This window comes from Colossoma macropomum, unplaced genomic scaffold (genome assembly GCF_904425465.1).
Source record: "Colossoma macropomum unplaced genomic scaffold, Colossoma_macropomum, whole genome shotgun sequence".
NCBI classification, from domain to species: domain Eukaryota; kingdom Metazoa; phylum Chordata; class Actinopteri; order Characiformes; family Serrasalmidae; genus Colossoma; species Colossoma macropomum.
Genome location: NW_023494787.1, coordinates 16,501,624 through 16,514,456, shown reverse-complemented (window position 1 = coordinate 16,514,456; position 12,833 = coordinate 16,501,624). Strand labels below are relative to the sequence as shown.

Sequence of the window (12,833 nt, the reverse complement as noted above, 5' to 3'; positions counted from 1 at the left end):
GTATGCTCACAGCACACATCTCTCTCCCACTGCTTCCACTGTTTATCCTAATTAGCCACGAACAGCAACTTGTGCTGCCAGGTGTGTGTGAGGCTCACATGATGAGTGGGCATATACTGACCACAATATAAACCCTTTGGTCGAAAATAACAAACTCCCACATTGTTTTTACTCAATACACATCTGTTTATATAGTGTAGAGAATAATAATTACAGAGTACAGGTGCCTTCTATAGTTTACCACCAGTTCTTTCAACAACATAACATTTGCTGCTTTGTGTTGTTGTTTTACTGAGTTTATTTGTATCATATCAGGTCTGTTATGCTGTTATCCCTTTAAAGGGGAAACTCTGAACACTGATTTTTGCTAAATTACTCAATCAATCAAAGGTTTAGATGTAAACAAAATCATTCAGAATGGCTCGGTATGAAATGTGCCTTTCTAGAGAAATTTACTGAGTCAGAATTGTTCACCATTATAGTACTGGGAACCAGACGTCTGAGGCATTTAATGGCTCTAAAAGCTTCATCCCATTAAGTTATTACACAAAATGGTTATGAATGCATTGTTTGATACCTGAGACATTGTTTTGTGATAGTTTCTGATAAAGTTTTTGGCCTAAAATGCATTTATAGTATAAACTATTACTCCAGGATCACTTCTGTGTTTCCTCTCAAAACCACATTCTCAACTGAGATCAATGTGCGCAAGCTAACATGCTTTTGTAGATACTAGCCTGTAGCTACAGCCGTTCAACATGGCTAACGCCAGCAGCAGCTTTTGTTTACAGTTTACTTTTACAGCTTTGGAAGATGGCAGAGTATGCGGAGGAGAACAAATTAGGGCGATTGGAAACTGGTGGTGTCAACATCAAACTACTTGCTACTCTGCTTGGTAGGATAGTGAAGCAGATACTTATTGTATTGCATGGCCCACGTTAGACAGTCTGTAAGCTAATGGCTAACAGTGATATATGCACGGTGGCTAATGACAACAAATTTATTTGACCCACATACGTTTCTTACCTTGATTCTAGTTTCTGTGGTGGAAAATACAACAGAGGGAACAGCAGTTTTCTTCAGCAGCTGGCATTTGAAGAAATCCACTTTGCATTTCTTTTCACTGGTTTTGAGTAGTCTTTGTTAGTGAACTGGTCGCTACAAACTCTAAAGTTGTTCAACTTTAGTATTTGTGTGTAGCTTCAAAACAATTAGCCACAACTTCAGGGCTGCTGGTACTTGTAACGGCAACCAAAAAAAACACAATATACTGCATTTTCTCCATTTATTTTGTGATCTATTGCAGCTCCTCTGATGAATAACGTTGCTCACATAAGCTATGAGTTTTGCTGACATGGTGTGACACAACGCCGCCTACCCAAACAACACAAAACGCCTGCAGGTTAGAGAGGTACATGCAGGGCATTGTAGGGAGAAAAACTACCTAAAGAAATCAGTTTTTTCGAATTTAGCACAATTTTACTATGATCAGTGTGACATATAAAACCATTTTACGGCTTATTGTTCAATAATGACATGCAAAACAGTACAAACTGGTTATTCTTAAAGTCAACCTGAAATCAAAAATGACTTTTTTTATCAAAAACATCATTTAAAAAACTAAATCTGTGTTTCCCAGTGTCATAATCTTTGACTGTAGTGATTTTGCCTGCCTCTAAAGTGTTTTCTGAGTTTGGTTACATCGCCATGTACCAGTGAAATATGGCCTCGGTCTGTGCTGTGCAGGAGTTGATTCATATACAAGAGCATATCGTCTGAGTGAAGAATCAACTGAACTACGGTGTTCAGCTCACTGTAAACAGATGTAGTCTGATTCTAGTGTCTCTAGTGTCTTGTTTGTCGTTTTGTGGCCTTTTCTGTTTCTGACTGCTTTATCTCTCTTTTACTTCTGCTGTATACTCCCCGCTTTCTGTGCCATCTTGTTTTATTGTGTCCTCTCTCTCTCTCTCTCTCTCTCTCTCTCTCTCTCTCTCTCTCTGTCTCTTTCCCTCTCTTTGTAGTGGAGGGTCAGTGGTTGGACTGGTCTCCGTGGTCTCGGTGTTCTGTATCCTGTGGTGTGGGGTCTCAGCAGAGGCAGCGGCGCTGCAGCGTCTCTGTGCACGGCTGGGCCGAGTGCAAGGGTCCGCATGCAGAAACGCGAGACTGCACTAACCCGTCTTGCGGGGGTATGACTCAAACATGCATACAGTTCAACTTGAATGTTCCATCCACCTATTTCAAATCAGAATGATTGTTTATTGTAAATGAGATAAAATGTATGTTTTTTTGACAACTGTTAATCGTTCATAGCCCTATTGTAACTAATGTAATAAAAGATATGAATGAATGAATGAATAAATAAATAAAGGCAAGAAAATTCAGAAATAGTTACATATCCATCTGTCCATATTATATTATGCATATATTATATTATATTATATTATATTATATTATAGGATTTTTTTTTTTTTGTTGTTTATCTGTGAAAATGTGGAAAATAGTACTAATGAAGTGTGATTAGCCTGAAGTTGATTTGAACAGACATGGTTTGGATGCACCAGAGGAATCACTCCTCCACTTATTCAGTGCTCTGTTTGGCTCAGGTGGGGGTAACTGGGGGGCATGGAATCACTGGAGTCTATGCTCTAAAACATGTGACTCGGGCTGGCAGCGCCGCTTCCGCATGTGTGAGAGCACAGGGGCCCAGGATTACCCCTGCGATGGGGATGGGGAGGAGGTGCGTGCCTGCAACGACAAGAAATGCCCAGGTGGGTTTGTGTGTGTATGTTAAAATGTGAATCCTAAACTTTGAATCAAGGTCACATTGGGTTTAAGGAAATACTTTACTGTGATTAAAATTTGATGGAATATTTTCTTTTGTTTTACGATTTTGCTACATTTTTATCATCATTTGATGACAAATAGAAAAAGAGTACAGCACTGATTAGAATCTGATACCGGATGTACAGTAGTTCATTACATTACTTTGGAGTTAAATGTGTAATTACATGATTTTCTTTAATAATTCAACAGATGTACAATAATAAAGCTCAGGCATGTGTTGCTCAGGCATTGTCTACATGGATTATAGCCAACTCTTTTAGCTTTTACGCAAAGTGCTGTCATTGTGTCTTTCTTTTCTTTATGCCACTCCTTTCTCTCTTCTCTCAGCTGTCTCTAGGCATCTTCCTTTTTTTCTGTCATCTCTCTGTCTACCTAAGGCATCTCTTCTTTACTCTTTTTCTCTGTCTCCTTCTCTCATTCGCTCTCTACGTCTCTGGGCCCCCTTCCTTTTCTTATGCCTGTCTGTCTGTATACCTGTAGGCCTCTTTCTCTCTCTCTCTCTTTTTCCATTTGACAGTCACTCTCCTCTGTTTTTCCCTCTTCCTCGTTTCCGCTCTCTTTCAGCAAAGGCAGGTCCTCCTTGGCTCGGGCGAATTGTTCAAAGCGCTGCTGCGTGCGATTTGTCAGTGTGTCAGGCAGTGCAGCAAACAGCAGATTTTAATAAGCGTGTCTTTGACTGTAGCTTTGGGAGGCTATAGATTAAATAAATGTCAGACATTGCCGCAGAGCTTATATCAGGAGCGAGGCTTTGATAGCACTGTGCTGAGATCCTGAAGACAAAGATCTGTCCAATAACTTTGTCGGGAAGCATATATTTAGATGAAAAAAGGAGAGGTTCTCATGGATGTCTGTCTACTTTTTCATCCCTGCCCTCTCTTTTCACAGGCACTGTTTTTGCCTTGTTTTGATGGGAGACAAACAGGGAGAAATGCAGTTTGATGTGGTGACTAAAGGTGGCCTGCAGTATGTTTTGAGTGGAAGAAACAGAGTGGAGAATGCACCTTGGTTTTAGATTTGCTCCAAAACAACTGTCTTGGATGTATCTGCTTGCATTTTTTTTTTATTATGAAGCAATACAAATACACGCACATGCTTATTCTTATACCTTATAAAGACATAGGTTCTTATTCTTTATATCAAAGGTGCCCAGTCCTGGTTCTGGAGATCTACCACCCTAGAAAATGCAGATCCAACACACCTGACTCTAATGTTTAAATGCCTCTAAAGGACTTCATTAACTGGAACAGGGGCTTTAGATTAGAGTTGGAGCTAAGCTCTGCATTGTGGTAGATCTCCTGGACCAGGGTTGGGCACCCCTGCTTTACATGACCTAAACCTAACCTTAACTTCAGTGACTAAAAAAAAAGTTTTGCTCTTTAAATTAAAAAAAAAAATGAAACATGTAACTCTGGAAGCAACATTAGCACAGGAGCTATTAGCTGGGAGCTCCATTTAGTAGGTTTCCATGACATTTCAGCATCTTACTAGCCTAAGATTGCTGAGTGTCAGGTGGAGCAGTGTAATGCACCGACATTGAACACTGGTGCAGTGCAAATATATTCTGTGGAGTGGTGAATTGTGCTTCACCATAGGGCAGTTTGGTGGATTCACCTGGATATGGCGGATGAAAGGAGAATGCTACCTGCCAGAATGCAGTGTTGAGTGTAAAGTTTGGTTGAGGTAGAATAATGGTCCATGTAACTTGTCATGGGCCACTAAGTTCCAGTGGAAGGAAATTTTAGTGTGACAGTGTAAGATGATGTTATTAAGATTATTTTGTAGCAACAGTTTTTGGAGTTCTCCCTCTTGTTTCAGCATGACAAAGCAAGATTTGTAATGAAATGCCTTGGTGTGGAAAACTTGACTGGCCTGCACAGAGCCCCTACCTTTGAGGTGAACTAGGAGCCAGTTCGTGCCATATTGTCAGGCTTGGGTTTATTACATTTTTGAGCTATGATAGTGGGAGTAGTATGGGTTAGGTTTGGGCTTCATATGGTGGATGAAAGGAGAATGCTACCTGCCAGAATGTATAGTACCAAGTGTAAAGTTTGGTGGAGGTGGAATAATGGTCCATGAAATGGCATTGTAGACATCTTTGTAGCAACAGTTTGTGGAGCACTATTCCTTGTTTCAGCATGACAAAACAAGATTTGTAATAAAAATGCCTCGGTGTGGAAGAACTTGACTGGCTTGCACACAGCTGTAACCTTTGGGGTGAATTGCGAGGCAGTTTGGGCCAATTTGTCAGGCTCAGGTGTATTACTTTTTTGAGCTATGATAGCAGGGGTAGTATGGGTTGGGTTTAGGCTTCAGTTTCATGCTTGTGCAGAGCTCTACGCGAACACAACACTGTCCTGCTGTCTCACACTGATGCCTATTTTTCGTGCAGCACCTCATGAGATCTGCAGAGATGAGTACCAGGTCTCTATGACATGGAAGAGAGCTTCAGCTGGAGAGACTGTCTACAACAAGTGTCCATCAAATGCCACTGGTGAGCCACCGCACACACACACAAACACACACACACACACTAAGCACCTCTCCATTAACTACCAGTGCGCTCATTCTCACTAATTCTCTCTTTGTCTAAGTGATAATTAGACTATCCAGTGTTACAGTATCCTCATTAGACAGAAAAGAAAGTCGTGAGGATTAAAGTCTTACTAAAGATTTTATCAAAGTTAATTAAGCAATATGCCATGAAGTGGTGCACTTTGATTTGACACAATGCGCAGATAGGCTTCTGAGTACACTGTTCACATCAGAGACGCTGAAAAAACAAACCATCAGAGCCTGCGCTAATATAACTTGTTATATATAAGGGGTATAAATATTATATTGTTACCAAGGTAACCACTTGTCATGAGCTGTTATGACAGATTTTGTTCAGCAATATAACAGCGCGATTTTACTATTACCGTTAATTCTCTGCTGATCACCAATTAATAAGCAACAACTTTACTGATAACCAAAGTACTTTTCTACTGTGACGGCAGATCAAGTAAACAAACTAGAATTAGCCAGAAATGAACAGAATACAATTCAGCAAACAAGATGTGTTCTGAAATGCTTTACAGACTGACTTGAGCAAGACAGCGTTCAGATCTATCTGGCAAATACTGAAGTATTGAAAACGCTGAGCTGAACCTGATATTGTAACATTTTCATGGAGCTATCTATGACTTAGACAAGTGCATAACATGGACTTAAAACTAGACAAAACCACATTAAATTGTTTGTAGTAAAGAGAGTGGCTTCTTTTAAGCCTTCTACAAACTCCAGTTAAGGAAAGCCACTTTACTACAAGTGGTTTGATGTGATTTTGACTTAGTTTGTCTAAATACCTAGTTTTGCAGTTTTTAGACAGGTTTTAATGACTAAAGCTTGGGTGATATGTACTTCTGAAACATGTTCAGTGAAAGTTAATGACATTTTGAACTACATTTGGTTGTAGCTTGTAGCTCTGCCTTTTAGAAGTGAGAAAAAAGCAGGTTTGATTATTTTTGGACATTTATTTGACGAGAAATTGAGGAGAGAAAGGTAAATGTCCAATACAAATCCCATTTTACCGTAACATGCACGTCCGTAATGCAAAATACATTACTTTTTGGCAGAAGGATTTGTTGATATTAAAGCACATTTGTTATAACATTCAGGGCTCTTTTGCTTTACGTTTTTATCTTTTTTGCAGAGCTGTTGTTTAAAAGCAGTAGAGCACTTGCAGTCGTATGTTATCATCACAACTGTGATAATCCATAGCGCTTATCTTTGGCTCGTGCCTGCAACAGAATCAAAGCCGCGATGTTTATTGTGACAACACACTACCTCTAGTATTCTTTTGCTTAATGATCTGTTTTGACAACGTGTGACATCTGCAATGATATGTTTATGACATAGTTATGTCAGTGTTATGTAGTAGGGTTCAACTAAAGTGTCACTGACTACTGTTCGAAAACAGTAAAGAAAAAAAAGTTCACAACAATCACTCAACAGATAAATGAGCTATAGTAATGACAGGAACCGAACTGCACCGTGCTAAAAAAAACTGATGTGCTAGTTCCAAGTCATGAAAAATGGCTTTATTAAAAGATTTTATGATCAGTAAAACCAGACCATAAAATGCTATCAGAGATGCAATTAGTCATTTCCAAAAACTTAACCACAGGCAACAAGCTCACTACTGCAGTCAAAATAAGTTGATTTCTCTACGCTTAATGAACATTCATTTTGGACCCCATTGAAGAGAGATGCGTGAGTGGAAGCTCAATGCTGTGTTGTTTAGCAGCCCAGTGCATAATGACTATAAACCAGGCTTACAGCCATGTTACAGTCCAAGGAGGCTCTGATATGATATTGAGCACTGAATTCTTGTCACTACCTGCAAAAGGTGGACTTTGGGTCAAGGTTTAAATTCAAAGAGCTCACACACTTGGGTACCAGTGCCTAAGGCATAATCCCTGCTGTCCTACAGCACCTAGCTGCACACATTACTCTTTTTTTTTTAAGCGTGTTTACGTTTCCGTAGTGCTGCGTATGATATATCTCAGATATCGTGCTGGAAACAGCCCCAGGGCTCTCATTGATTTATACCTAATAAAAAAAACACAGACGGCTAATAAATGATGCCTTTGAAGTGTTCAGTGTGGAATGCAGTGGTGAATGAGGTCAAAGCTGGAGTGTAATGTATCCTCCATGAAAAGAAGCCAAAAAACAAAACAAAAAGACAAAAAAAGGGGAAAAAATGACAAAAATATTCCTACAGGCAGGTAAGCTAACATAGCTTCCTCCCATGAGACTTTGCTAGTGTCTCCCTGTGGATTAGGGAATGCGACTCTGTCCTGCCCAGTGCAGACGGGCAGACGGGTGATAGTGCGGTCATGGCCCATTGCATAGAGGCAGCATGATGCAAGTGTGAGTAAACGGGCTTTGCAGCAGGGTTTGCATGTTTTGAAGAGATTTTTTTTTTCTTGATCTTATCTGTTGTTAACCAGAGGCAGAAAAGGACTTTTGGATCAGTAGAAAGGGGCTGTAGCTCTAGCACGCTTATTATTCAGCGTGGCTAGACATTACTGAATGTGAAAAGGGGTCATTTTGTTTTTTTACCATCTTAAGCCACAATATTGAAACATCTACCATGTCTTCTTTTCTCTCTCTCTGTAGGATCTGCTAGTCGTCGTTGTTTGCTGGACAATAATGGAGTTGCTTACTGGGGTCCTCCGAGCTTCGCCCGATGCATCTCACTTGAGTATAGATATTTACATTTATCTGTAAGTGCCATTTTTTTCCTCTTCTTTCTGGTTATAATCATATCAAATCCAGTTTGGACTGTGTCAATAACTTTTCATAAATATGCTTAGCGCACAATAGCCTGAAAGCCTTTTATTAGAGTTGTATAAAAGACTAGGTAGTAATAGTCATGTTAACATGCACTCAAGCATAGTCTGACTTTACAATGTGGAACAACTACTTTATGACGCAGCTAAGTTTGTATACTCATCATTTTTCTGTTGAAAAATATCCACATTCTTTTTTATCCTGCCATTTTAATTTCTAATGATGTCAATTTCCTCATTGTTTAAAATGAGGGACGTCTAGGTAAGTTAGTTTTATGTGGGGTGGATTTTTTTGTTTTTAATATTGACTGTGACCTCCCTGGAAGCTTAAGCTTTATAAACATATAATATAAAGCATTTAGAATATAGAATTTTTTGCCTGTGAGTGCTCGGTGGCTGGCAGGCTGGAGACAGGAATGTTGAGACAACACCTTTATATTGTGACCTACCTAGACAGGCTGTAACAAGGCTATCTAATAACAATAACCACCATGACCTGTCCAAATTCTGTACATTTATAACTGGCTAATTGTGTACTGCTGATGATTGGATACTCATATAGGGTTCTAATAAGTTACAGTGTTAATTACAGATAACATCAGCATTCATAGTCCAGAGCTCTGTCTAACATCTGAGTATTTTAACCTGGGTTATCAGAGAAAGTTGTTAACGACCATTGTTAACGGCGTCTGTTAGTAAAGCTAAAACTGCCTAAGTTGAACCTGGTTTGTTAGACAGACCCAAGATTCACTACTTCTTGTTGTCCAACTACAAAATAATTGGCCTAACATTAACACAACAAAAGATACCTCAATCTTTAAGCATTTTTCCGCATCTTCCCTTTCTTTTCTCCATTTTTCAGCTCCAGATTTCTTTTTTTTTGACATGGTTAACAGTTGCTTTTCCCTCTCACTCAAACATCTTAGACAACAGAAAGGAATAGTAATATCAGAACAGTTAGGGGGCCCCCTGGCGGCTGTGGGGCTCTAAGCAGCTGCTTATGTTGGCACTGGCACTGCTCGCCCCAGAGACCCTTAACACCTTTTGTGACTCCTTTTTGTTTTGGTGTCAGAAAGCTGTCATCACATGAGGCGCTACAGAAAAAAGCCACAAAATGTCCAAAACTTTGTTTGCAAGTCAAGGCCCACTGCACACTGGATGAGCCTCCAAAAAAATTTGAAACCGTAATTTTCAGCATCAGTGCAGCCACTTGACAGCTTCTAGCACTGCTCGGCGTCCCCAAGCACCACAGCACACCACTCAGCATTGTGTTATTAGCACATTAATTTAAACCCAGAACAAAACTAAAGAAATATATGGTAGGTGAACTGTGACTTAAGATGTTCACAGAAAAAAGCACTCAATCTAAAATCTTTTAAATAAACAGATAAATGCCTTAACTAATGTTACTAGCCTACTTACATCATAACCTCGCCTCGTACTTAGCTCCAAAATAGTTTGTGATGAGTTAGTTTGCTGATACCAAACATGATAAATCCACCAGACTGCATTTCTATTAAATCTATATGAGTATGAGAGATGAGAGATGTACTAGGCATAGGTCATTAGTTAGACCATACAACTGAACCCTGTTGTTTCCATGACCATAGCTTAGGCTAGCAGTTTTAGTTAGACTAATATTGAACCACTGGTGTGCATGTAAATGTAGTCAATGATAACTTACACATCTTGGAATCCCTTCAATCTGTTTTGAATTCATTCCTGTAATATAATGTGTATACAGAGCTTCATTATAGTTGATCCACCCTTTGACTTTTCTGCATGGCCCTTGGCACACACTTAACACTTATGTGCTCTCCTTAATTTCTAGTTGTTGAACTTTGACCTTGTGTATACTATAATTGCATAATATCTCTAATGAAGGTAGCCAAGAGGCTCAGGAAATTGACTGGGGTGCAATGTGATTTGGTTGATTGTTCTGTTAACCTGTTCACTAACCCCTCATTATAATCAGACAATGTTTAGTTAGTTCTGATTGCTATTGTCTGCTGCCTCTTGGACCCACAATGCTGTCATTAGTCAGTCAGTCTGCTCTGTTCTCTTTAGACCATAAACAAGCACTCACTCAGTCATGAGGGAAACAGTTGTCCTCGTTTTGTCCAGTTTGCTTTATTGGTGGCAGTTATGGTGGATTTCGATTCTGTGAGCAACATGCACTTTGCTCTGAACACGGATCAATGAGTTTGATGCAGTCTCAAAGAATGAATGTGTGCTTTGTTACTTCTGTTGTTGACCTGACATTAAATGTCATTTTGTCATTAGTATTGGGCTTATTTTCTGTCTGTCTGTGTGGGAGTGTGTGTTTAACCTCTTCAAGTACAGGTTTATTGATCTGTCACTCACCTTAAGATTTATAATTGAGTAACTATGTTGAATTATTCAGTAATTATTGTGACTGTCAGAAGTTTGAAATAGCTGTTCAAATGTTTGGAATTGCTGTTCAGAAGTTTGGAGTCCATTTTCAGAACTTTGGAATCACTGTTCAAAAGTATGAAATCAGTTTTCAAACATTTGGAAAACTTTGGAATCGATGTTAAGAAATTTGGAATTAATGTTGACAAGTTTAGAATCACTGTTCAAAAACATGACATTCTGACATTCACCATTGTTTTCTTATTTCTGATTCGTTCTTAGGTAAGAACAGAATCTATGCGCCACTCTAGATGCGAACAGTTCTGCAGTTTAAGAACACGTCATGAATCTGATGTAGACTTTTTCTTATGACCTTTCTTGAGAAAATATTTAAGAAAATGAACGAGGCATAATGTTCAAAAGTTGGGAATCAATGTTTGAAATCGCTGTTCAAACATTTGGAATCACTGATTAAAAATTTGGAATCAGTGTTAAAAGTTTGGAATCACTGTTCAAAAATTTGTAATCACTGATCAAAAGTTTGTAATCACTGATTAAAAATTTGGAATCAGTGTTAAAAGTTTGGAATCACTGTTCAAAAATTTGTAATCACTGATCAAAAGTTTGGAATCACTGATTAAAAATTTGGAATCACTGTTCAAAAGATTGGAATCACTGTTCAAAAGTTTAGAATCAATGTTTGAAATCACTGTTCAAACATTTGGAATCACTGATTAAAAATTTGGAATCAGTGTTAAAAGTTTGGAATCACTGTTCAAAAATTTGGAATCACTGATTAAAAATTTGGAATCAGTGTTCAAAAGTTTGAAATCTGTGTTCAGAAGTTTGGAATCACTGTTCAAAAGTTTGGAATTTGGAACTATTGTTAAAAAGTTTGATTAGAAACCTTGGAAAAGTTTGGTTGCAAACGTGTACAGAATAGATTGGCTGGTAATCTAGTGGTAGGAGAGTGTTCCAGCTACTGGAAAGTTGTAGGGTCAAATCCTAGGACTGACTGGGTATATCTGATTGTGGCCTTGGGCAAAAAAAAAAAATAATAATATAAACAGATAATCACATTTTATTATTTATCAGTAAATAATTCCTTGTTTACAAAATTCAAACACTATTGCATAAATCATAAATGACTCCAAACTTTTGAACACTGGTGAGTGTAAGTTATGTAGTTGTGAGAGTGAGGAAGTGTGGGACTACATACGGGTCCCATTGCCCCTCAGCATTTAATAATGTGTTACCAAAGCAATGAGAGGAATTCTTAACCCTTAGAAATCCATTCCTAACTTTCATGTATGTATTATTTTTTGATATTTGATAAAAAGTACATTTTGTGTGTACATTTTTTTTTAAATGAAAAAGATAGAACTCTTGACTTCTAAGAAACGCTTGAAACTAATAGAGTGGTATAAAAAAGGATTCAGCCTCTCCTCTCCTCTGACAGTTACGAGAGCATCTTGCGAAGGGTCAGAGGACCCTGGCAGGGGAGGGCATGTCTCAGATCGTGAGGAGTCTCCTGGAGTTAATGTCCCGTCGCAGCTATTACAGCGGTGACCTCTTATTCTCCGTGGAGATTCTCCGAAATGTGACGGACACCTTCAAGCGAGCAACCTACATCCCAGCTCCCGACGACGTGCAGGTGGCTGTGCAGAATGCACACACATACACGCAGACACACAGAGGCAAACACTCTCCACACATATGGGGTGTTACTATATGCATATTAATATATAATATTCAATACAGAGAGATTTTATGATACGCATTTGGTAACACTACTGACATGAGCCTACATAAACACTTCTAAAGGCTTATTCCAATAATCGTCATTTGTCATGAAGTCTGCTTTTGTCAACTTTGATGCCAAGTTGACGTAACACCTATTTGAGAAATAATATAAGGTCATCATAGCAACTGAGTTTGTTGCTTAGTGTATATTACAGTAAAACAATGCTGTTGGGCATCACTGGTCAAATTACAAGTTTTGTTGGTCACTTAAGATTTTGACTGGGATTATTCAATATTTTACATACTGCTATAGGTATTTTGTAGCCTTATGAATACTGATGTACAGTAAAGAGTTACCAAAATATTTTTGATATCAGACATATTACTATCATAAACTGAAGTGGTTTCATTTGTTGTGTTTAGGAACATTCTATTTTCAAAGATATTCCAAAGATGATATTCCACTGAACTTTATTTGTTTTCTAAGAAAATTACTCATTATCCTTTCACCAGGAGCTCTGTTCTTGTTTTGACAATTGG

The 12,833-nt window shown here is 38.6% G+C and overlaps 1 protein-coding gene across 1 annotated transcript in view; it reads left to right on the top strand.

The window, feature by feature from the left end:
* Positions 1–12,833, top strand: part of adgrb2 (adhesion G protein-coupled receptor B2) — a 433,057-nt gene that overhangs the window by 241,369 nt on the left and 178,855 nt on the right. The window contains exons 6-10 of the mRNA XM_036566254.1: positions 2,022–2,186; positions 2,604–2,768; positions 5,234–5,335; positions 8,005–8,111; positions 12,010–12,204. Coding sequence (XP_036422147.1) covers positions 2,022–2,186; positions 2,604–2,768; positions 5,234–5,335; positions 8,005–8,111; positions 12,010–12,204 — 734 coding nt within the window. The remainder of the gene's footprint in view (positions 1–2,021; positions 2,187–2,603; positions 2,769–5,233; positions 5,336–8,004; positions 8,112–12,009; positions 12,205–12,833) is intronic.